This window comes from Colletotrichum jinshuiense, chromosome 4, assembly GCF_051148585.1.
Source record: "Colletotrichum jinshuiense chromosome 4, complete sequence".
Lineage (NCBI taxonomy): Eukaryota > Fungi > Ascomycota > Sordariomycetes > Glomerellales > Glomerellaceae > Colletotrichum > Colletotrichum jinshuiense.
Genome location: NC_139311.1, coordinates 818,636 through 843,233, shown reverse-complemented (window position 1 = coordinate 843,233; position 24,598 = coordinate 818,636). Strand labels below are relative to the sequence as shown.

The 24,598-nt window shown below is 50.3% G+C and overlaps 9 protein-coding genes across 9 annotated transcripts; 4 read left to right on the top strand and 5 right to left on the bottom strand.

Moving 5' to 3' along the window:
• Window positions 1–720: 720 nt before the first annotated feature.
• On the bottom strand, window positions 721–1,542 carry EsH8_IV_000217 (uncharacterized protein; the record flags this gene model as incomplete). Its single annotated transcript, XM_083265107.1, has 1 exon — window positions 721–1,542. The coding sequence occupies one exon, from the start codon at window positions 1,540–1,542 to the stop codon at window positions 721–723; it is 822 nt and encodes a 273-aa protein (XP_083124002.1).
• A 1,225-nt stretch (window positions 1,543–2,767) lies between these two features.
• On the top strand, window positions 2,768–4,622 carry EsH8_IV_000216 (aldehyde dehydrogenase family protein; the record flags this gene model as incomplete). Its single annotated transcript, XM_083265106.1, has 7 exons — window positions 2,768–3,085; window positions 3,168–3,400; window positions 3,454–3,669; window positions 3,729–3,789; window positions 3,838–3,870; window positions 3,938–4,241; window positions 4,327–4,622. 7 exons carry the CDS (start codon window positions 2,768–2,770, stop codon window positions 4,620–4,622), a joined length of 1,461 nt encoding a protein of 486 aa, XP_083124001.1.
• Window positions 4,623–8,939: 4,317 nt separating this feature from the next.
• EsH8_IV_000215 (uncharacterized protein) lies at window positions 8,940–10,715 on the top strand (the record flags this gene model as incomplete). Its single annotated transcript, XM_083265105.1, has 2 exons — window positions 8,940–9,407; window positions 9,465–10,715. 2 exons carry the CDS (start codon window positions 8,940–8,942, stop codon window positions 10,713–10,715), a joined length of 1,719 nt encoding a protein of 572 aa, XP_083124000.1.
• Window positions 10,716–12,191: 1,476 nt separating this feature from the next.
• Window positions 12,192–13,447, top strand: EsH8_IV_000214 (Gfo/Idh/MocA family protein; the record flags this gene model as incomplete). The annotated part of the gene is made up of 2 exons (XM_083265104.1): window positions 12,192–12,252; window positions 12,321–13,447. 2 exons carry the CDS (start codon window positions 12,192–12,194, stop codon window positions 13,445–13,447), a joined length of 1,188 nt encoding a protein of 395 aa, XP_083123999.1.
• Window positions 13,448–13,929: 482 nt separating this feature from the next.
• Window positions 13,930–15,156, bottom strand: EsH8_IV_000213 (uncharacterized protein; the record flags this gene model as incomplete). Its single annotated transcript, XM_083265103.1, has 5 exons — window positions 13,930–14,189; window positions 14,249–14,543; window positions 14,593–14,689; window positions 14,754–14,965; window positions 15,046–15,156. The coding sequence occupies 5 exons, from the start codon at window positions 15,154–15,156 to the stop codon at window positions 13,930–13,932; spliced, it is 975 nt and encodes a 324-aa protein (XP_083123998.1).
• A 677-nt stretch (window positions 15,157–15,833) lies between these two features.
• On the bottom strand, window positions 15,834–17,407 carry EsH8_IV_000212 (major facilitator superfamily domain-containing protein; the record flags this gene model as incomplete). Its single annotated transcript, XM_083265102.1, has 6 exons — window positions 15,834–16,642; window positions 16,699–16,766; window positions 16,820–16,913; window positions 16,967–17,054; window positions 17,108–17,272; window positions 17,324–17,407. The coding sequence occupies 6 exons, from the start codon at window positions 17,405–17,407 to the stop codon at window positions 15,834–15,836; spliced, it is 1,308 nt and encodes a 435-aa protein (XP_083123997.1).
• Window positions 17,408–18,412: 1,005 nt separating this feature from the next.
• EsH8_IV_000211 (uncharacterized protein) lies at window positions 18,413–19,779 on the top strand (the record flags this gene model as incomplete). The annotated part of the gene is made up of 4 exons (XM_083265101.1): window positions 18,413–18,506; window positions 18,565–18,827; window positions 18,928–19,328; window positions 19,413–19,779. 4 exons carry the CDS (start codon window positions 18,413–18,415, stop codon window positions 19,777–19,779), a joined length of 1,125 nt encoding a protein of 374 aa, XP_083123996.1.
• A 95-nt stretch (window positions 19,780–19,874) lies between these two features.
• EsH8_IV_000210 (isopenicillin N synthase family dioxygenase) lies at window positions 19,875–20,994 on the bottom strand (the record flags this gene model as incomplete). Its single annotated transcript, XM_083265100.1, has 2 exons — window positions 19,875–20,561; window positions 20,611–20,994. 2 exons carry the CDS (start codon window positions 20,992–20,994, stop codon window positions 19,875–19,877), a joined length of 1,071 nt encoding a protein of 356 aa, XP_083123995.1.
• A 1,018-nt stretch (window positions 20,995–22,012) lies between these two features.
• On the bottom strand, window positions 22,013–24,052 carry EsH8_IV_000209 (uncharacterized protein; the record flags this gene model as incomplete). Its single annotated transcript, XM_083265099.1, has 1 exon — window positions 22,013–24,052. The coding sequence occupies one exon, from the start codon at window positions 24,050–24,052 to the stop codon at window positions 22,013–22,015; it is 2,040 nt and encodes a 679-aa protein (XP_083123994.1).
• Between the last annotated feature and the right edge of the window lie 546 nt (window positions 24,053–24,598).

Below are 24,598 nucleotides of genomic sequence, written 5' to 3'. Positions count from 1 at the left end.
GTCATCCTACCTTGCCATGAAGTTTGCGTGTGTGTTATGTGCGTGTTGGGGCGTGAAAGGAACAATCACTATATGTATCTCGAGGCGGAGTCCTGCAGTGGAAAGGCCTGTGGCTGGCCGGTCGCATCTGGGTCTGGTTTTTCTGGCATGGAAGGATCCGGGAAAATATCCTGCACCGAGCATGAAGAGATTACTGTGCGCCGTGTGCGGCCTCAAGTCCTCGATGCTTGCCAATTCGCTTCTCTCTCTCTCGTTACTCTGTGAGACTGGTCCCCATCTCAACATGGAGGGCCATGCTTCCGTTGCTTCAACAGCAACGTCTACAGATGTCACTGAAATGTTTGCATGATGCTTCTGCCAGAAAAAGCGGTAGTCGGCCCATGCTTGAACGCATCAAATATCACAACTTTTCCCAGTCACGTTCAGATGAAGGATGACCAGGCTGCTTTGACATTGTACAAGATATATGGGAAGAAAGCTCCAGTAACCCTACCAAGGTACATTCTACATCCTTAACGCATAATCGGAGGGTTACTCAGAACCAAGTCGCTATGCACGACTTTCTCGCTCGGTCGGATCTTGGTGTTGGTTCACGCATGGGCACACTGTCATGAAGGGACGTATGGAAGTAATAGTATATTTGACATTATTGTCGTAAGACATTGGGTATGCGTGGTATCTCGTGTGGTATAACTCCCTATCCTAGCCTTTCAAACCCCATCAACATGAACCTAACATGATACACGTCCACAACAACGACCCAGCAACCAACAGCATCATCGCCCCTCGACTTGGGGCACCGTTCTGTGTTGGAGTAGGCGCGGCCAGGCTTGTTGTGCTTTCGCCAGGAGTGGAGACCTTTTCGCCAGTCGAGGCAACGACGACATCGCCCGTGGGATATTGGACATTGTAGACGGGCGCATCCTTCAGTTCCACCGGCATGCCCAACGAGTGTTTACAGGTGGGCTGGTTCGCCGTGGGCCAGTCGAGCTCGCACACCTCGTCGTAGCCCCACGAGCAGATGGAGTCGAGCGCGTTGTAGAGCGCATAGTTCTTGGCAACCCAGCTGTCCGGCTGGGCGAGGCAGCTCGCGAGAAAGTTCATGCTGTTGGAGGCGCTGAGGGCCAGCTTCTTGTCCTTGGTCTTGAGAAGCTCCTTGCAGTCGTCGGCGGGCAGCTCCTTGTACTCCATGCCGAGCGGGCCGCCGGCGACGGGGGCTTTCTTGGCCGACTTGCCGGTGTAGAGGTAGTTCCAGGCATCGTAGCTGACGTCGTATGCGCCCTGCGACTGGTCGATGCGAAGGAGTTTGACGGTGCGCTTGTCGGTGCCGTCGTCGTAGCTCAGCGAGATGCAGAGGTTGTCGCAGTCGACGGAGCCGGGCCAGTAGGCAACGCGGTCGGTGTTGATCTTGCAGCCGAGCACACCGACGGACGACGAGTAGCTGTCATGGGGAGTCGCCCACACAGTGCCATCCGCGGCAACGCATGTCGAGAGGGCAAGCAGCAGCAGTTGCGACAGCGATGAAAGAGCGGCGCTGCGCATTTTCAGAGGGAGTGACAGGGGGGAACGGAGCCCCCAAGTAATGAGTGACTTTGGTGATATGCGATAAGGAATGGGCCCAGCCGCGGTCGCGGCCGATATGCGACTCAAAGGAGTGAGGTCATCGATAAACACCGGCGGATGCGTGCGGTGGGTTGCAAAACAGAGAGAAGGGGGAAAATCGGATCACGAATGTTGGGCGCGACTCACCTTCCCCCGGGATTCCAGGCACAGAGCAGCTCATCTCGCTTAAACGTCGCAAGCGCCGCAAGTCATTCGCCAGTTCGTCCGATCAGACCCGCCAACATGCCCGTGATCAGACCGAACAACCTTAAAAAGGGGTCCAGGCTGTCCAAGGGTTCAAGGGACTGCCCATAGGGCGGCGCTATTATGTCAGCGCATCGCAACAATAACAACCCCATCAGCAGGGGGGCCCTACAATGCATTGTTTTGATTGCTTCTTGATCATCACAAAAGAAACTAAGCTCTGCAAACACTTCGATTATACACAATAGGCATAAGAAGGCCTAGGGCACTGTTACGGAAGAAAATGGTTATCAAAAATAACAAGATGCCAAATATTCAAGCAAGCATCAACTTTTTTCCATCTTGATAAGTTAGTCAGCGAGGGCAACAGACGTATTGGCATGGAATGCGGTATTGGCCATGACCGCAGAATCCCTTCTTAGCTTCAAGCGCAAATCAATTCTAAGATATTTTTCTCTCGTGGCTAACGTCATGTATGCACATCTCCACGGTTGAAGAGTCGAATGGAGGATACCAAGCGCCGAGTTTAGCGAGGCACCCGCCCTAAATGGGTACTGCACACTCCTCAACACACCGTCCTTCAAGATCACGAACATTGATTCAAGTCTGCGCTCTTCCAACCACTTAACACAGAATTGGCCGCTGCAGGTGAAACAATGATCATTGGGCTCGCCCAACCAGGTGGAGCCGTTGTATGACGCACACACCGCCCTCAGGCAACCTGGAAAGAAAGCAAGACAAGCTTAGTAAAAGGATCGACGTGGCTTCGCCCGCATAACCGAAGATTCACAAAAGCATTGCCAGCTGGATTGATTGAGGCGAGCCAAGCCACGGAACGGACCGAGAAGCGGGGTAGACAGCGCTGCCTATTCAAGAGGCACGATTTAGTTGGCAGCACTGCCCACTTCACTTCATCTTTCAACCATACTTCTCCAATCAACCAAAGAATATATCGCTCAACATGGGAGATTTCGCAGATAAACCCGCCGACTGGCTTAGCTTTCAAGAGAACTTCGTTCAGATCATTGACGGGAAGCCGAGCTCTACCGAGAAAACCCGCCACGGCATCAACCCCGCAAACTTGGAAGCCAAACCAGAGGTCCCGGTAGCCACCAGCAGCGACGTAGACCGTGCCGTCGCCGCTGCCAAAGATGCCTTCAAGATCTGGTCCAAGGTCCCCTACGAGGAACGACGCAAGGCCGTCCTTGCTTATGCTGACGCTGTCGACCGTCTCAGGAGCCAGTTCAGGGACCTTCTAATATCGGAGCAAGGAAAACCGGTAAGGATTTGAGCTCCTCATCTCATCTTTCCCTTTTCTTCTTTTTCCTTTCTTATTTTGACATGTGTGTTTACTATATCAGATTCCCCAAGCAGACGCAGAAACCGACTCGGCAATCAGCTGGATAAGGGGCATGGCCAATATTGACCTGCCAGAAGACGTCGTCGAAGACAGCGAGACTCGTACCATCATCACGAGATACACTCCCCTTGGTGTAGTTGGTGCGATTGTCCCTTGGAATTTCCCACTTCTCCTGGCTACCGGGAAGATTGCACCAGCCCTTTTGACAGGGAATGTCATCATTATCAAGCCATCGTGAGTCCGGGGTCCCATGGTTTGCTTCGAAACAATAAAAACTAACTCGCTAGTCCGTTCACGCCGTATTGCGGACTTAAGCTGGTAGAGCTAGCTCAGGAATTCTTCCCCCCAGGTGTAGTCCAGTCCCTGAGCGGAGACGATAATCTTGGGCCATGGCTCACGAGCCACCCGGGAATTGACAAGATCAGTTTCACTGGCTCCACAACGACTGGCAAGTTGGTTATGCAGAGTGCGAGCAAGACACTGAAGAGAGTGACCCTAGAGTTGTAAGTCTTTTTGCCTACATCTGTCATGAGTTGAGTGTATAACACTAACTTCAACAAAGGGGTGGAAACGACCCAGCCATTGTTTTCCCTGATGTGGATGTCGACAAGGTTGCCGAGAAAGTATGTCATGCTGTAGACCTCGAAAGTCTATATACTGATAAAAACTAGGTGGCTTTCTTTGCCTTTCTCAATTCTGGCCAGGTGCGTCATCCTACATAGCGGATCGCTCTTTGTATCCGAATTTTTATAACCCACTGACAAGTTGCAGATATGCTTGAACCTGAAGCGAATCTACGTCCATGAATCGATTTTCGAACAATTCAAGGAATCGTTGGTCAAGCACGTAAAAGGCTATAGCGTAGGGGATGGTTCTCAGAAGGGTGTCACCCACGGCCCGCTTCAAAACTCGATGCAATACGAACGGGTCAAGACCTTTTTCAAGGACATCAAGTCTCAAGGCTGGCAAGTGGCTGTGGGGGGCGAGATTGAAACATCCCAGGGGTATTTCATCACCCCGACAGTTATTGACCGGCCTCCCGAGACGTCCCGCATTGTGGTAGAGGAGCCTTTCGGTACGTTTTCCGAATCTCTTGCGTGATCAACTATCACCTCGAATCACCTGGAACGTTACATTAACAAGCCTTGATGTCTTCTCAGGTCCCATCGTGCCGCTTCTTTCTTGGAAAGATGAGGACGAAGTCATTGCTCGCGCCAACGACACTTCAATGGGACTGGGTGCGTCAGTCTGGACAAACGACCTTGATAAGGCAGCTCGAGTAGCCAAGCAGATCCAAGCTGGCAACGTGTGGATCAACACGCATTTCGATTTGAGTCCCGCAGCCCCCTTTGGTGGCCACAAGGAGAGTGGTATCGGGACTGAATGGGGCATAAATGGTCTGAAGGGGTTTTGCAACGTTCAAACGCTCTTCATGAACAAGCACATCGTTAGCTGAGAAGCCTTTTCTGTTAAGGATGGTCTAAGATCGCTTTCTATTAGCTTGCGAATGGCTTGGTCAAACATACCAATGAGTTCTCGTTAGATATACGTTAATAAATTACTATCACCAAAACTAGCCTCTTTAGTCGGGTTCAGAATGAATAAACCACACTTCACACGCTCATGCGCCATCAACCTTGGAACCCCTACCATAGAGGGGACTTTTACATTTGCGCACCATTCACGGCACAAAGCCCTCAAGCTGGGGCTGCAGAACAGGTCTTTATATTCTCTGAGCCACGACCAAATCATTGGAGCACAAGTGAGTCCGGGACTGAGTTACCGACTCTCATTTACGGTTACTGCTTGATTCCAGGTCTCCAGAATGGTTCCTAATTGTACTATTCATATAACGGCATGAGTAATGTGGCGCTCATTGAGGGGCAGATAGCACGAGATATGATAGTATGGGAAAATATGACAGCTAAGCGATTTCAAAGATGTACAATAAAGAACACAGATGACGTCTTAAACAACAGGAAGACGAAGTTAGAGGTGGAAACCAAACCTGGGAATTGACTAACTCATTATTAATCAGTAGGGTGGCAACCATATCTATAATCTTTTCATAAAACACCCATTTCGACACCGAGATTTCCAATGGGGAGATGGCATGAAGTTTCAGGTGGGACTGTAAAGGTGGGCAATTGGCATTTACACTTCTTCCTAGTCAATGAGGCTCCTGTCCTACAGAGGCCCGGCGAATAATACGTTTCTTGCATTCGAAATGAGTCCCAAAATAAATCAAAGCACTAGAATATTGCATCTTTTATTACCTTGCCATCTGCGGAGTACAGGCGAGCGGCGTCAGCGGGCGGAGAGACAAGGAACAGAGTGAGCCCAGTATCATACAAGGGGCTTCTTCCTACGCACCCACGAACGACATGGGCCTGGAAATTGAATATCAGGGTCTCCCTGAAACAAATCCTAAGTTCTCCCGTGTTCCAAACATATTCATAATTTGCTTGGGTTACTCACCACAGGCCTCTCTCGGCTACCTGAAATGAGGCTATGTCCAGGAAAGTAACTGGGTGTAGCAGACGCACAAAAGGATCACACTGTTCCTACGAAAGGGTCTTACTTAACCACTACTTTCCAATCATTATCCTTAATACTTACCTCCCTATAATTTTCCTCTGCCAAGCTATTTACTGAGGGCCCTCAATGGTCTTTACTCCCTGCGTAACCCGATGTCCGAGATAAGTCGGCTGTTGCCTAGTAGCGCCTCCGAATGTACCGAAGCCCGGCCGAACCGGAGGTCGGCCGATTGTCATTCAGCAGCTCGGTCTACTCGAGCCGAAAAATGCCCGCTACCCGGATATGGTGGGGGACGTGGTATCACTAGCATACAATGCGGGAGTTAGCAACCGCAGCTATGTGGGTTAAGCAAATGCTCTCTACTCAGATTGTTCTCTGTCGAACCATCTATTCAACTGTTAATGATGCGTTTTAAAACAATGGGTGCATCTGGTTGTCTGATTTTACCTCGCAATCATACCATTGCTCTACTATTGGCATGCATCCCTTGCATCTTTCGATTCGGAACGACCACGTGGGTACATTTGCTGGGTGAAGATCAATGCAGGGATGGACTAATATCAAGGCAGTAGAGGGCGAACGTGCAATTTGACCATAGCTCCACCCTGTGTTTGCAAACATCGCACCACTGAGTATCTTTGAGCCATCTCGTAAAAAGAGGCGCGATTCATCATGGTACTTTTGCAAGGTTTCCTGCAAGGAGTTTACCAGAGAATCTATTATTGACATATCTGGCGGAGTGCTCAAATTGTTCTAAAAATTGTTTAGGGTCGGGCGGGTTGTTGCAAAGAACCGATGCTAGGACGCATTGACAGGCAGAACACGTTCTTGAAGCCTAGACTAGCAGCGTGAACTAGGTCCATGACGGCTACGGCTACCCTTAGTCTCGATCTAATTATGTTTCCCACTTGTCAGGACAGTCTTTTTGTTGCGATCAAAGAACTTGAAACTAATACCCTAACCACTTTGGCAAAGCTTGCGAAGCTTGCGAAGCTTTCCTCGAAAGTTGACTGTCCTCCGAGATCGAAGCTAACGGCCCCCTTTCAAAGTCCCTGGCCCTTGCCGGCTCAACAACTGCGGGTTCGTACGGAAAATACTTCAATCTATGAACCCGGTGCCTGGGAGATGGAAAATGGCTCATGGAGCAAGAGAAAAAACCACATCAGTAGAAACGAGATTTCTAGAAGCTCGATGCCGGGGTAAGGTGGATATACCTTGTAGATGGAAATTTCTGAACAGGTCACAAATGGGTCCTCCAGCTTCTCAGCTCCATAACTGTTGAGAAGCCGACACTTTAACCCCCCGCAACGTTAGATTAACTACGCTTTAAGCGACAAGCGGTGAAAGAACAAATGCAAGGTGCCCAATTTCCACTTTACAAGCTTGCACGCAGCATCGAGAGTGAATATGCAAAACATCATGTCTTTCCGCAGGAACAGACACTCTAACTAAAGTTTTCTGGAGGAAAGACACATGCCTGAGATCTCAAAGCACATGAACGCGTCTTGAAATAACCGGACCGAGGCAGTTTGACGGATTGAGTGTTCTGCACGAGCTGAAAGCCAAATTTGGACGGAATCGTTACGGAAGCTGAGTCTAAATGCACAGCATTACTCGGGCGTGGCCCGCAGGCACGGGAGCTCGATATTTCTCCGTTGCGTTGTTGTGTATGCCATTTAGGCCGAGAGCCCGGTCCTCGCATTCGGGAACTCCCACCATCTTTACGAGGTGTGGATGGCCAAGGCAGTAAAGCACTCCGCCGAGATGCTAGGGATACCATCGGCCTTCTTGTGGGCTGCGGATGCCGCTGCTTTCGAGCTAACAGACTGGTGGAACATCCCGCTTCATCCGACCCCAACGAATTTTGCCGCTTGTTCTCTTGCGCTGGTTCCACGTTGCTCTCAAAAGGACATCGATTCTTTCGCAATTACCTCGATCTAGGGCCCCACGCATCTCGGGCTCATTGCCGTGGTTGGATACCAAATCCGAGAGCGTCGTGCCTCGTGGATGGCTGGGACCAGTGCCGGTACAGGGATCCAGGTTGCCGATCTGCATCAGCCGACCTTCTTCTGGATGGGGCGTCCTTTCATTACCCCAAAAGAACTACGCAGTTCGGGCGGGATAGAGCTAATTTTCACCCCGCATTTCCGATTACGAAAGCCCACGCACTATTGAGAACGTACAGCTTGGCCTATCGCCCGCACACCGTTTGTCGGGTGGCTTCCAGGGCGCTTATGCTGTCCAGACGGTCACAACGGGGAGCAGAATCACTGCTGCTTCACACCCTCATCTTTAAGATCAGGAGAACATCGATGCCTGATTGGGACGAAGTTCCTGGTTCCTGGTGCCCGTCGGTGGATAGTCTTACTGTCACATGCGCTGCGAAAGCAAGAATCCCACGTCGTCCTCTCGACCAGACCGCTCTGTCTCTCCCTTGTTTCCCTGTGCTTACATGCTTCTGCATCACTGACAATGCGACCGCTTTCTGCCGCCCGAAATACCGAGGCGGACGACGGGGATGAACCTGGCTCTCACATGTCATGTTCCCATGTGAAGTTTGGCTCTACGTCGACAAGGCTGTCCCGCTGTTCGCTGTGCCGTCGATGGCACGCCGAAGATTGCTTTCCTGAACTGCCGTGGTCATTCGGCGCGCTCTCCGGTGCCAAAATGCACTCAGATGCATATCGACACCCCGGCACCAAGCCCCGCTACCCCATGGGGAAGTCGCATTCCCAGTTTGTTGAGTTTTCTTTTCCCTGCTAGGCAAGTTCAGCACGCACGACTACGGTATCCGCTCGACTAATGACGATCACGACTCAGTCGGCGGGGACTGAGCTCCTCTCGAGCTCAAGGTGTCCCCAGTCCTAATTAGCACCATGTCCGGGCCACACGCAGACATTAATTGCAGCTAGGGTGGTTCAGGTTCAAACTGATGGTGGGTGCGGTCTTGGGTTTCCACTGATCTATCCACCCCAGACACAATTTTCCGTGGGTTGAATGCAGGCACCAGGCCCTCGTAGGAGTTGCACTTAAATAGCCCATGGGAAGCCTCCCCACGGTGTCAATCCCTCTGGTCGAGGCGTTCGAGGTAGCTCATTAGGATCGTCTTTAGCTAAGCTAAATAACCGGGTGCATCCTGTGGCTCACAACAAGCCTATCGCCCTCCAGTTCCACCCTCCCGCCGGTCTCAAGCCCTCTCACGACGCAGGTCCCAGTGACAGCCGTTCGTCCCATCATGCAGCTCCCCGTCCTCATCTCGACTCTTTCCCTTCTAGGGGCCGCCTTGGCGGTTTCAGATGACTACCAGCCTTTGGAAGATAGGGCTGTGAAGAACGCGACAGTAGTCCTCCAGACAGCAACCGTCGTCGGAAATGTCATGAACAACGTCGAATCGTTCGGGGGCATCCCTTTCGCGAAACCACCTACTGGAAAGCTGCGGCTGAAGCCTCCCGTCCGGCTCACTGGAAACATCGGCACCTTCGACGCCACCGGTCCGGCCGCAGCCTGCCCGCAGATGCTTTCCTCCTCCGAAAGCGAAAACGTTCTCTTCGACCTCTTGGGAGACATTGCGAACTTGCCCTTCGTTCAGAAGGCTAGTGGTCAAACTGAGGACTGTCTCACAATTACGGTGGCTCGCCCTGAGGGCACCAAGGCGGATGCGAAACTACCTGTGTTGTTCTGGATTTTTGGAGGCGGCTTTCAGGTACGTTATCGTCTGATTATCCACGTATTTGTATCATGCGTTGACTTCAAGTGATAGCTCGGATGGTCTTCTATGTACGATGGCACCAGTCTCGTCCAGCACGGTGTCAGCATCGGCAAGCCCTTCGTCTTTGTCGCAGTGAACTATCGTGTTGCCGGCTTTGGTTTCATGCCAGGCAAGGAAATTCTTGCAGACGGCTCCTCCAACCTCGGCCTTCTTGACCAGAGAATGGGCCTCGAATGGGTTGCCGACAACATTGCTGCGTTTGGTGGTGATCCTGACAAGGTTACCATCTGGGGCGAGTCTGCTGGTGCCATTTCCGTTTTCGACCAAATGGCTCTCTACAACGGCGACAACAAGTACAATGGCAAGGCTCTTTTCCGCGGTGCTATCATGAACTCCGGCAGCATCACCCCTACCGACCCTGTTGACTGTCCCAAGGGTCAAGCCGTCTATGACAAGGTTGTGTCTAAAGCGGGATGCAGTGGCAAGGCAGACACACTGAACTGTCTCCGTGAGGTTGACTACACTACGTTCCTGAATGCCGTTACCTCCGTGCCCGGAATTCTCTCATACAGCTCAGTCGCACTGTCCTATCTGCCCCGTCCCGATGGCAAAACCCTCACCGCGAGCCCCGACGTCCTCGCTAAGAATGGCCAATATGCGGCAGTTCCAATGATCATTGGAGACCAGGAAGACGAGGGTACTCTCTTCGGCATATTTCAGTCGAACCTCACTACCACCGACAAGCTCGTCACATATCTGAAGGACTACTATTTCGCCGGAGCCACCGAAGCGCAGCTCAAGGCATTGGTCGCTACTTACGACGATGGCCTCACCGCCTTGATCAACGGCAGCCCCCATCGCACTGGCATCCTCAACGAGATCTTCCCAGGCTTCAAGCGTCGCTCGGCCGTGCTGGGTGACCTTGTCTTCACCCTCACTCGCCGCCTCTTCCTCACCTTCACACTCGCCGCCAATCCCAGCGTACCCTCTTGGTCTTACCTCGCATCCTACAACTACGGAACCCCTATTCTCGGAACCTTTCACGGGTCCGATCTGATCCAGGTATTCTACGGTATCAAGGACAACTACGCTGCCCGCAGTATCCGCACCTACTACACCAACTTCCTTTACTCCCTGGACCCCAACGTCGGCAACGATGGAAAGTACCCCACATGGCCGCAGTGGTCACAGGGCCAAAACTTGGTGCAGTTTTTCGCGGATAAAGCCGGCACATTGAAAGACGATTTCAGAAAGACGAGCTCCGACTGGATCTTGAACAATGTTGGCAGCTTACACTTCTAATGTTAATGCTATAATTGGATGGAGGTTCAGGTCGTCGTAGTTGAGGGAAAGGCGTTTCGGGTTGATGATTGATGACAAAGGATATCTAGGAATTACGATAATATAATCAAAACCTCAATATTTTGAGAGAACTTGCACAGTCAGCAATTGTCTTATTGGCGGAGCTTGGGTGACCTATACATCATGGTGATTTGAGCATTTTTGCTCGAGTAAACTTTAAATGCTACTTGTCAAGACCGTTAAGACCTTATGATAGGCTGTTTCAATCGTGAACAAAGGGTGCGATAACTCTTAAAGCTTAGCTTTCCATCACTAGTAGGTCGTATAGTGCTTTGATGTTGGGCAGAGACTCCTATTGTATAATGTCAAGTTTGAATACATTGCTGGTGTCTCCTAGGTTCATGGCACCAAGTAAAGATGTGAAATAGAGAATACGGGGTACAGTCTATTACCAACTGTTCACTCGCTGGGTATCATCAGGAAACAGAAGTACTGTTCATAAGAGATACCCCAACATGAGAATGTTGGGAACATTTGTTCAGGATGTTTTCCATTCAAGCCATGGTTTCGACTAGGTTAAATTTAAACACGATTCGATAAGAATCCGTCTCAATTGGTCGCAAGACTTAGTGAAGAGCCAACAGATAAAATGCATAGGGTTCCTTGGGTTACTCTGCACCAAAGACCAGTCCAGAGGGCTCCCAAGTTGCTTCAGAGATGGTCGCAAAGGTATCAGTTAGCCATGTTGTCTACAGATTCCGTGACTACCCTAAGCTATTTGGCACAATTTGAACATGTCACCATTGTATTCAGAGCTGCATGCCGCAATAGCAATTTGGAAAAGAAGCACATGCGTATTATGGCAATGAATATTATAAGCGAAATGCACTTCTAGTTGTCTGATATTATTAAGAGGTCGTACAAAGATGTTTCCCAGAGCAGTTTCTATGCGAGTAAGTTCCATTTGATGTAGTGATCATATAACAAAAAGCGATGTGATACGACCACAACCAATCGGCAACCACTTCCAAAAAGTTAAATTTCCATACGTTTACTGTCTATTGGTGGGGTAGTCATCTTTGTGTAATTTACCCCATTGATCGGGCTTAGGGCTTACTTTTCTATGGTTAATAGCGCCTACGTTGTATTTGCTGCTAGTCTCGTATAGCTAGCTTGCTTAACTACAGCTAAGAACTTAGAAGCGGCGTATATTAACCCGAAGTACCGGTATCTCCGCGCGCTCTTAAAACCTTAGCCCCCACTGGTCTCCCGTTGTCAATCATTTCCACAAACCGACATTGTTGCGAAGCACCTTCATCTTGCTCACCCTCAACTAGAGTACCAGTACCTTGATCAAAGGTTAATTCAACAAGAACAAGGTTGATTAATCGTAGACGCGTTTTCGTTCCTTTCACCCAGTGGATTTCGGGGACCGGCCAGGTTTGGGTTCGTCAGGTTGTGACGTACCTTTTCGAGATGGCTGGTGAACGATTTACACTAAGATGGGGGATCATGGCCACGGGTGCCATGTCCGAATGTAGGTTATTTTCCATATCGCTGCAATAGCTTGCCTGTTGTTTCTGCGACTTTTGTTAACCAGATAAGACTTTTGCAAGGATTTGCTCACAAACCCGGACATCCGCGGAGTCACCGATGTCGCCCATACCATTACCGCCGTGTCATCATCAAATGACGCCAAGAAGGCTGAGGATTTCCTGGCTAGAATCAACCATCCATCACCATCCGATGTCTCTACTTATGGCTCATACGCGTCACTAGTACAAGACTGCAACGTTGACATCATCTACATCGCGACCCCGCATAGTCACCACTTCCAGAACGCCATGCTAGCTCTCCAAGCGAGCAAGAATGTTCTTTGCGAGAAGGCGCTAACCGTTACCGCGGAGCAAACCCGTCGATTATATGAGACGGCTCGTGACAGGAATCTCTTCTTCCTTGAGGGCGTTTGGACGAGGTTCCTTCCCCTGAGCATCAAAATCCGCCAGCTTGTTAGATCTGGCGCCATTGGTCAGGTCTACCGCGTCACTGCAGATCTCTCCCGTGCGAACAGTAGCAAAGAGCCCGCAAGTACAAGGCTTGATTATGAAGACTCTCACCGCATGGTAAATCCTTCATTGGCTGGTGGCGTTCTGCTCGGACTCGGTATCTACTCTTTGACCTGGGTCTTCCAGATTCTGTACCACTTGCAACCCGAGGCTGAGAAGGAAAAGCCTCATATTCTGTCTGCTGTGCATAAATATGCCACAGGAATTGACGAGTCCACTACCATTCTTCTAAACTTTCCGGGTCACGGAACAACCGGCATTGCAACATCGTCCCTCCGAATAGCAACCGACCCCGGTAGCACCGGAAACCCGGCAATCCGCATCCAGGGCACGGCTGGCGAGATCCAGGTCGAGCACCCCGCTTACAAGCCGCTCGCTTTCAAGTTAATCAAGACAACTAGTGACGCAGCAGTTGAGGAGGCTTTTGAGTGCCCTCAGCCGCAAGACGTAGAAAGAAATTGGGGAAATGGTACATATTGGGAGGCCGATGAGAGTGCTCGTTGTATAAGGGATGGAAGGCTTGAAAGTAGCATCATGCCATGGTCGGAAAGTATCCTCATCATGGAAACGATGGATCATGTGATGAATCAGGCCGATATTACATATCCGGAACTGATTGCTAGTCACGACTTTGACCCATCCAGCCCACTCAATACTGGCAACTAAAATTGAGATGAGTTCAACAGACAACTTCCATATTAGCTTCGTTTACGAAGAATAAAATTACACACTGTATCTCCCCTTGGCCATGTGATTGAAAGGACTCGGTCGCTTGATTGGAAACCCGAGCTGCTATATTCGAACTGAAGCCTATAGATTTCTGCCGGTGGCAAACACAGCTTTCATACACGGTCAGTTATTAAAGTTGAAGAAGACATAGAGAATCATCATTATTGTCATAACCATAATTTAAAGCTTGTTGTCTGCGCGTCAAGGATTGTAAGCTAACGCCGTCCACTGCTCGTTGGTGAAGCTTGTGAAGACGAAGTATAGTTGCATAGGTGACCAGTCAAAACTAGGGGGGAACATATGAAAGCACAGAGCCTTTCGAGAAATACAGTTGATTAGGCCCTAGCAACCTTATCTAGCTTGGGTGCCTGATTTAAAAAGTTGCTATATCCTTCTCATATGTTGAACACGCACAGTGATCACTTGCTACCCAAAGTCTTCTGTAGGAATTCCTTAATGCCAGTGGGCTTGAAATCGGGGAAAATCTTGTTCCACTCATCAGAAACTTCCCAAGCACCTTGTCCCGTCGAAACCGTCATTCCGATACCAACCACCTTGGTGAAGGACGCAGCCTCCTCCGGCGATATGCCGGGGATTTGGATCTGCGGGAAAAAATCGGTCTTGAAGATACCCTCCTTCAGGTCTTCAAGCTTCAGTCTGTCGATTTCGAATGGTTTTCCTTTGTAACAAGTTAGCTTCTCTTTTTCCCCAGATTGCTGTGCTATGTCGACAATTTACCTTGGATCTCCTCTAACAAACGAATAAGTTCTGCGAGTGTAAGGGTCTGGCCATTGATGCCTCCAATAGTAGGCCATTCGCCTTCGTACTCAATAGCTCGAGCAGTCACCTCGGCAATGTCTTGAATAGTAGTGAACGTAACTCTGGTGTTTTCAGAGCCCTCCAGAATTATTCCTCGATGCTTGCTGAGGTCGATGAAGGTATGGTAATCGATTTTGTAATGCTTGGCAGTTTGGTGAGGGAAGGCAAGGTAATTGGTGAACCCGCCAACCTGGAACAAGGTGTACTCAATGACCTGTAGTCGGGTTAGAAAGTGATAATATCCCTTGGTCGAAAAGAATAACCTTCTTGTCCTTATTGATATCCTGTAAATACTTGGAGACCACAAGCTTATTGGCATACCAGGGCGTGAACTCAATCACATCTGCCAACTTGAGGCCCCTGTGCCATTATTAGTTTTAATTCAGCATCTCAGATGGAGACAACGGTGGTTGAAATTACTCACGATGCCCATTCGCTAGGAGCAAAGCGCTTGACGCCGGATTCGATGGAGGCGTCGATGAGACGCTTTGATGTCTCTGCACCTGGGTCTGTGTGGGCGACGATGAAGGAAATGACTGTGTGTACACCACGTAGAATCTCAACCAGCTCAGACTTGTCTTGATAGGATGTTTGCACCCATTTGACACCAACAAAAGTTGGCAGAGACGAAGGATCCTAGCGTGTGTCAGAGTGGGTGGTTCGAGGACGGTTAGGTATTGAGTTTAGGTGCTGCAAGCACACTATGAAATTTATACCTTTCGTATTAATCCGATGATTTCATGTTTCCCAGACTCGGCCAATTTGTCGATGACCTCGAGGGCGAGCTCTGGAGAGCACCAATAGTTGGTTAGCGAACCGTTGAACATAAACCCAAGGTAGCGGTCTGGAATATCCGGCTATATATGGCAGAATGACGTACTTCCAGAAGCGCCCGCAATAGCGATTTTGACCATTTTTAGTTCTTGGTAGATAATTTTAACAATACTGCGGTATCAGGATGAGCAAGTTGATATTCTCTTGAGAAAATGGTGATGTAGAGGTTCCATTGGTCTAAAACTTTGCAGGAGGCTCAGTCTTATATACCATTTTTTTACCCACAAACATTGCTCTTCCGATGAGTCCTTCCGTGATGAGGAGTTGTGAACCGCTCCGCACCCGAACTCCGATCTAACAGGTATTACTGCATACTGAAGGAGTGGCATCATTACCATAAACGATATGGGACTGTACCATGAGGCATACGAATAACTGGACATTTTGCGGAAGGATTCGTTAAGATGCATGGTTCAAGGCGCGGAGTCCGCAACTCCGCCACCAATCACCTTCGTTCTCAGCAGCGCAAGCCTTACGGACCTGCTTAATAATTCATCCAAGAGTGCAAATCCATTTCTTATTCCCGTTTGTGAACTCTCATATTGCTCTATTTTCTTCTCCTAATAAATAATCTGTTTGGGAATTCTTTGCGTATGTATCGAGTATTTTCGCTGGTAGTGAAATTACATGGCTACAGCTTAAGATCTCCCAAGGGTTTTTTCTTGAGAGTCTACGCGCTTTCTTCGTCGTCGCTGTGCCTTTTCCTCAAGTCTCGATCAACAACATCGTCCAGAACAGCCAAGCCTTCATTCTCAGCACGAACTCTTGCTCTCTTCAATCGCCGAGTGTCGGACTCCGTCTTCCTTGTGACCCACCAAGTGACGAGCGTGACAATCGCACAGCACCCAACCAAAGCCATAGCCGCAGCAAAACTCGTCTGGTAGCGCGGGGCATACTTGGACCTGAAGATTTGGGGGCCAATGGCGCCACCAATCTGGCCGTAACTGTTGACAAAACCAATGCTGAACGCCGACCCGGTTGCCCGTGAAGTTGTTTGCACGCGCCAAGGCCACATCAAGGGGAAGAAGGCGGCTGTGAAGGCATTCCCTATGAGGGTGGCGGCGTACACAGCGCCGTTAGATGGGTAGGCAATAAGTACGCCGTAACAAGCCATGATAACGACGAAGACGCCAAGGGGGTACAGCGGCCGAGGTATGATGCCCTTGTCGGCGAAGAATCCAGTGACACCAATGACGAAGATGGCCAGTAGAGATATAGGAAGGTTCAGCAGCTGGGCCCTCGCGATTGTAGTAAAACCGAGATTGGCGATGACTGTTGGCTGGTAAAAACGGACTCCAGATGTTCCAACGGTGAATGTGGCCCAAATCAGAGTGAAAAGCCAGAGTCGTTTGTCCTTCAGGGAGTCCACAATTTCACTGAAGTTAAAGTTCATCTCCTCAGCTCTGGGGGCATTGGGTGGGAGGCGAGCTTGAATAAAGGCCTTTTCCTTATCGGACAGCCACTTTGCGGTCGGAGGGACTACTCAAGGTCAGCATTGAGGGCTATTGTAATAACCAGTGTCGGGTCAAGCATACAGTCAGGAAGTAGGAAGTAAACTGCGACTCCAAGTACAAGAGTAATTAAACCTTCGGTCAGAAACAACCTAGAAAAGTCCCTTGTGAGCTTCTTTTCCTTAATGATACAGCAGGCGCTTACCATTGCCAGCCAGAGAGTCCCTTGGCCCCAGAAACTGTGTCAAAGGCAAAAGAGAGAATGCCGCTGAATATTCCAGATAGGTTGCCGAGGATGTCTGTAGTAAAGTTAGTCTAACGGTCATGAATGAGATCAAATTAAGCTGCTCACAGAAATACAGAAGGCGAATTGACATTTCATCAGGTCTATACCAGTAGGTCATCTGCAATATAACACCTGGGAACATTCCAGCCTCGAACTAAATGACATTAGCAGACATAAGAACTGATTTTCTATCATGGGGTCACTTACTGCTCCAAGTATGAACCTTGTGGCGTAAATGCCACCTTTGTTGGTCACGGGAACGTGGCAAAGTAGGGCAATACCCCATGAAATCATGATTCTCGATTGCCATGCGCTTGGTCTCAGTCGCTTCAACAAAAGGTTGGAGGGTGCTTCGAGGACAATGTAGGGTACCTCTTCAAGTTAGTCTAAAATGAATACGCGAACTTGTCAAATAGCTCTTACATAGTACAAAACGTTGAGCAAGTTGTACTCATCGGAAGTCATATTTAACTCCGTCATAATATTTCTTGGTGTTCCCTTGTTCATTATTCTTGCGTTGGAGATGTTGTCAGAGTCGATGTTTTTCATGAGAAAGAGCAACGAACAGATTGTCATAATCCGAAAGTCTACTCTTCTCATCAATTTCTTTTCTTCGTCGGCCGTCAGCAGAGACCGAGCTCTCATGCGTTCCGCATCGAAACCAGACACCTCATTGGTTGTGATTGCTTCATCAACCTGCTTTCCTCGACGAGCAAATGTCAACCCATCTCTGCTGGCCGCGCCGTTGTCGGGCAACGATTGTGGGGGAGTTGATATCTCCTTGGCGTCAACCATTTTGAGTCGGTCGCTTTGCACTTTGCAGTCAAAGAGTGAAAATGAATTAAAGTTTAACAAGTCTGAAAACGATAAATCTGCAAAGTACTAATGCCGCCCATCTATCTCTGATGTAGAAGGGCAGATTCGCTGCCCCCCCGACAGGGCAAGTGCCGCACCGCTCCCTGCGCAACGAGAGCCAACGGAAATAACCCGAGCGTGCAGGCATATCCCGATCATGCCATCTCTGCTAAAATCGCGACCGTGAAAGAATGCAAGGGTTCTGATTTGCCATTCGCAGTTGAGCAGGGGTTGCAAGGTTGCACTCTAAATGGCGCTGTGATTCCTCACAGGACGCTCACTCAACGACATGTTCTTGATTCTTCATCTTCCTTATTCTTTCGTGGGGGTTTCGCAGAGATAAAAACACGCGGGGTTTGTCTTCTGCGTCACTGTGCGTTGATAGCAGCGTGAAGAGTGCCAAACAGCAGGCGTTTGGTGGAAATCCCTGTATTCGTGATCGAACCCCGCGATGACGAGATACAGCTACATTACCATATTCCCACCAGAACGGGCCGAGTCCGGAGGTGTGTCATTTTTCGGACATTAAATAGTGACCTGCCGACAATGGTATTATGGGGTTATAGATAGATAATGACAACGAATCATACGAAATCAATTGCATCAAAGGGTTCAGCTCATTTCAATCAGCCAAACAAATTTAGATCAACATCCCCCATGGCTACAGTGGCGCAAGGAGCCTCAACGGCGTTCGTAGAAAAGTACACCTCTTTACCTATCTACAACCAAGTACCAGAAACCAAGCACGAACGTGAGTGAGCAGAAGCTCAGTGATGTATATCCACCTGAGCGCTTACGCAGTTTTGCAGTTGAGTGGGCAGATTTGGTTACACTTGATCTCTCCAAGTTCGATCAACCGGGCGGAAAGGAGGCTCTTGCACAGCAACTGTTCGATGCCATCCAGAACATCGGCTTCTTCTACATAGTAAACTTTGGTCTCAGCCAGGAAGAGATTGATCGCCAATTCGCCATTGGTAAATCTGTTTTCGAGTTGCCCACAGAAGAGAAGCTTAAGTACCGCGCGGACCTTGAGAATGGAGGCTACAATGGCTACAAGCCTCTTGGACTCAGAGTAAGCAAACCCCATGGGAATAAGTTTCTATCATTTTTTGAATTGAAGCTGGCCGTTGCCAACATGAATGTTTGTTGCGATTCCAACTAACTCCGTATAGGAAGTTCGTCCTGGTGTCTTTGACAACACAGAGATCTTCAACATCCCCAAGTTCATCCCTGCCTACGAGCGCCCGCAGCCCGAGGTGATCAACCAGAACAGACCTGAGATTGAGCACTTTGCTCGCCATATCCACAGCCAAATTGTTCAAAAGATCCTCACGCTTTTCGCCATTATTTTGGAGTTGCCCGAAGACTATTTCGCGGCTCGTCACCGCTACGATGAGGCTTTGTCAGACTGCCACCTGAGATATATGAAGTACCACGCGCGAGACACTGAGACGAACGCGAAGTTGGACAACGTCTGGGTCAAAGGCCACACCGATTTCGGCAGCTTGACTCTGCTGTTCCGACAACCTATTGCAGCTCTGCAGGTACGGGGGAATGACGGCAACTGGAAATGGTATGCTTCCCCGAAGTCCAAACTCGGTTACCATATGTTGTGCATTGAGAAATTGATCTTAACAATGACTAAATCATATTCTAGGGTCAAACCATACGATGGAAGCATTACTGTCAATGTCGCCGACGCGCTAGAGTTTCTCAGCAACGGCTTTCTAAAGAGCAGCATCCATCGCGTGGTGGTCCCCCCTCCAGATCAAGCCGGTATTGACCGCCTCGGGGTTCTGTATTTCGTACGCCCTGAAGATAGCCTCGAGTTGACACCGGTTCAGAGTAAGGTCCTGGAGAGACTGGGCTACGACTCAAACAAGAACGCAGAGGTAGCCGGGATCACGGCAGGCGAGTGGGTTAAGGCTCGGGTGAGGGCTGGCGTGAATCGCACTAATCAAGCAAGGAGCGAGATCTCAGAGCAAGAGATTGTCAACGGTGTGAAAGCAAAATACTACGACTGAGTTTGTTAAATATTTAGGGTGCTGATCAGAAGGCTGGTTAACATATCTGGATCTTTCTTTTTTGACTATGGAGGGAGGCAAGGTCGACTTTGCATTCAGTCGTCGTTGATGTAATTGTCAAACACGTCCGCATAGAACTTCCTCCCAACATCGCGATGACTCCTGATCTTAGTCCTCAGCTGGCTCTCTCCCCATGTGTCGTAGTTCCCCTTGAGAAATGCCGAGTCAATCTCCCTCCCTTCCTTCGACTCCAACGCTAACCCCTTAATCTCGCCCGCGAAATGCGCTTTCAGCGAGCCCACCGCTTCCTCTTTCGTCAAATCCCTCCTCACGCCCTGGAAAAACGGCACACTGAACCTTTCCAAAGACCCAGATAGCACGCGGTGCGTTGTAGCTTTGCAAACCCCATTCGTCACCACCTCAAATGCCTGGCCAATATTGACTACAAACGACCCAGGTAGTACTGGTACGTCGATCCAGTCGCCGTCCTTGTTGAGGGCTTGAAGGCCCTTGATATGCGGCGGTGAGGCCTGCAACAGAAACGTCCACCATCCGGACGAGTCTTTATGGGGGCCGACGCCCTGGCTTCCGGCTTCGCTTTCCGGGAGGGCCGGGTAGTGGACGAGTTTAAGGCGGTGCTGGTCTGAGAGGAACGGCAGGAAGGTTTCCGGCGGGAGGGAGAGAGCTTTTGCCACCAAGAGGAGGAACCTCTCGCCCAATCTGGTCATTTCTGAAATGTAAGACTCGATGATTGGGCGGATTGCCGGGTATGCTAGTGGCCACTGATTACTGGTGAGACAATTTCCGCGGTAAAGTGATTGTTGTTCTCACCTGATTGGGGCCGCGAAGTCGCTCCCGTAATGGCAATCCCCTCCTCCACTTATCCGCAAGCTCTGTCGCGAACTCAACCTGCTCTCTGCGGTCGCTCTTTCCTGCGGTGGTTTCTGAACCGTCGCCACTATAACCCAGGAAATGTGGCGAATTGCTCAGCGCGATTTCATTCTTCGCATCCGCTGGGAGCGCGAACAAGGTGGGCAAGGCATCTATGACGTTTGAAATGACATCTCCTGGAACGCCATGGTTCACGACGTACAAAAAGCCGACGTTGATGAGCGCGTGTCGGAGTTGGTCGAGTAATTCAGGTTCAGTTGCACGGTCGCCAGCGAGAGATAGATCTATCGTCGGGATTTCTGTGAAGCTGCGCGCTCTAGACATCGCGGAAATCAGACTCGGGCTAATGTGGCGGAGCTAAAATTCATGGTTTGGACCCGAGGAATGACAGCAATAGCTACCCGACGCCCGGTGCCTGCGATCTCAAGAGGTCCGTTGCCGGCGCCGGACCCCGCCCGGAGATGACGTGACCCTAAGTAGGAGCACGTCAGCCGCGACACTGAAAACCATCTACCTATCAGATTCTTTGCAATTCGAAGTAAAATGACAATCCAGTAAAAACCCTGCAATGACATCCTGGGGGGAAATGAACCGCCACCCATTAAGTGTATGTAAGAATAGTAATAGGACAAAAGCGGCGGTTTTCAATGTCACCCCACCCGAAGGCATGCTCAATCTCGATGGACGGGGCTTTTCTGGTGCGGGACATGCGGGGTGGGGCATGCGGCTCAAATATCGCCACTCGTCAATCAGCGCCACATAGCTTACTTCTTATTAGTCTTTTTAACCCCAGGACGATCATTCGATTAAGTACAGCTAGGTCATATCATTTGTTTTATTTATTGATAATAGACACACTCATACAAAAAAATATGTAGTGTATCTATTTATCTCCGGAACTTTGTCTCTGAGTCCCTTCGCCAAGCATGGGGAGGGAGGGGAGGCACCTCGCACTTTTCAAGATATGCAACAAAAGGGAAAGTCGAGTATGCGACAAAAGGTTCAATGCTCAGAGGCGGATTCGAACCGCCGTCAACACGGAAACTGTGTGATACAGACCACAACGTATCATCCTAACCAACTAGACGATCTGAGCCATCGGGTTTGATCGTGCTAGATCCTTGCCCGGCACATCGTGCGATGGGTCCATCAACCCTAACGGGGCCCGCAGCGGGACTGTATCACAGCTATCCCTGTTGACTTCAAGATACTGTTGTTTAGTCCTCTAGCAATGAAGGAGTATCCTGCAAGATAATGGCCAAAGTATGTTTGATATGTACACGTCATTAAAAGGCGGGCTACAACTATCACCACGAATATTATTCTCGAACTAGGCATTCCATCACGACTTGACCACTTGGCACTGAGCAGAGGCAACAACGGAGGGGTCAGACTCCGAGGTAACTTTCAGCGTCACCACAGCCGTGTCTGCCGCGTCAGCAGAAGCGCCGACGGATACACTAGCTGTCTTGATTTCGTTGAACTTGGCTGTCACGAGGGTATTGGGCAGCTCCACACGCCAGCCGGCACCTTCAACCTCGGCACTCAGCCGGTAGACGTCCGAGCCTAGGAACGCAGATACGTCTTCGGGGTGCTGGACGTCGTTCGGGTCAACGGCCACGTAAGAGCCGCTGTTGGTGAGCTGAAACGAGCAAGTCACACCTTGGCCGGTGGGCGTGTTGCTCTTGAGGTCCGTCACAAGTCCATCCTCCAGAGAGACGTCGTGGATGCTGGCACCACCTTCGCCCTCGAGTGAGCGTACGGCAATGCTGTATGAAAGAATTCCTTCATCATCGCGGTGGCGATCAATGATATAAAAGTGTAGGTTGTTGGGTTTGTCGATGTATTCGAATTCGCTGCCAGAATTCGTTCCCGCATGGAATAGGGCATCAGCCAGCTGGCGATAATCACCAAGGGTAATCATGGCAACAGAACCGTTGGGCCGGTTAAAGTCGACCAACTCAATGTCTTGCGGGTTGGCATCGATGACCCACTGGAAAGGCTGATTATCAACGTCCTTAGACTTGCTGATCAAAACGCCCGAGTCGGGCTGAAATGAGTCGGAGCCCATGCGGTCGACAATTTCAACGTCGTAATTATTCCAGCCCCCACCATCGCATAATACCTCGGTTGTGATGTTGCAAGCAGGAGATCTATCAGCATCCATGATGATGCGAAGACCCATTAAGCTATCAGCCGGGTCAACTGACCGAGCCACCAAATTTGCGACAACAACGCCCGAAGTAGCCAATGCTTCACGAGAGAGCCAAAGGATGTCAGTCTTATCAATCAATCCGAGCTGGAACTTGTCACGGAGTGTATGCAAAGATCCCATGGATGAGCCCTGGAGCGCCGGCACCTGCCAACGAGTGTGCGGGCCGCCAGGGCCATTGAACGAGCCGCGTGACATCATGGACCATGGCCCTGTATAAGCTCTGCGCAGCGGGAGGCCATACGGGTTGTTGTAGTTGTCTCCGATGTCTAGCAAGTGACTCAGCTCATGGGCATAGACGGCCATGCCTGAGCTTTCGCCCTGGGTAGAAGAGCCGCCACCGGCGTTGGGCCAAAGAGTTGAAGCGGCCGCCCATGATGACCAGGGCACATATCGGGTGCGCGCATAATTGGGGTCGGAGCTGTTTCCCTTCCGGGGAGGGCCGAATTCGTCCGGGACATCCTCGGGGCCGTTAAACTTCATCTCGCCGAACTCCTGCCATGTGGAGGATTCGTCCTGGCCTGCGGAGAGAATGAAGACGAGCTCGAAGGCGTCGGCCGTTTCGTTGCCCACATCCGCGCGCCATGCCCCGAGCGCATCGGTGCGAATGTTCAACCCGCACGTCTCTCCGGTCGGGCATGCACCGGGGTTCATGCCGCTGTCGATTCCATATTGATACCCGTTGCCCGACAGCCGGTAAGCGCCGAAGGCGGTTAGGTCAACTCCAAAGCGACCGGCTGAGTCTTCCATCCAGTACTCGTGGAGGGTGTGATTCTGGTTCAAATCATTCGGCGTGTTGAGAAGGTCGCGGTAGAACGTAGGCACATCTTCCCGAGGGATGTTGGCAGCTGCGGGCTGTGGATTGTTGAAGATGGTGGAGTGCGCCGGCTGGGTGATGATGAAAGGCCTATCTGGGTAATCGACGACAACGAGGGCAATATTGAAGTTGCGATTGGAACCCTTGCGCGTCGGGTTCGACCAGTCCGTCCCCGGAGGCTTTACCCAGTCGGCCCAAGTCATGTTATCCGGATTCACCCAATCCTGAGGGTCAATTGGCGTGAAAGGAGTGTACGGGTTGCACGACGCGGCCACTACTGGGCGGGCGATGAGGGCCCCGAAGGCGGCCACCAGGAACGCCTGGAGGCCGAAGCTGCCCTCTCGAATCTGCATGTCGCCGTCGATATTGCGGTAATGGGTCGATGGCGTCCGAATAAACCACAAAGAACAACTAGCGAGAACTAACAACAACAGAAATTGAATGAAAGGGCGGAGGAAGCTGGCAATGAATAAGTATGCCTGCAGCGGACGCAACGCGGTCAGTCGGGTCGGGTGCAACCGACCTCCTTTCTCTGACCTCATCATAATTGATTCTCCGCCCCAACGTTACCACATTCCCATTTAACAATTTGCAAGAAGAGGGCCGCCCATATATCTGCCAGGTTCTAATCTGCTCGTCAGCCCGGTGCGATGGCACCTGCTGCTTCGGGGAAAAAGCCATGTCCACTTAGGCGCGTTGATTCGCGGATGCATAGGGTGGTATTGACCAAAGTTACTGGGGAAGCTCGGTCGTGTCGGGGGCCTGAGATAACGTGTTTCTCGCGTTTTGTGAGAAGACAGGTTCACCGAAAGATGAAAATCAGTCCTGAATGTTAGAGACAATAGAGAAAAGAGTGGCTTGGCAAGCAACGAAGGAATTAGGGGTTTCACAAAGACAAA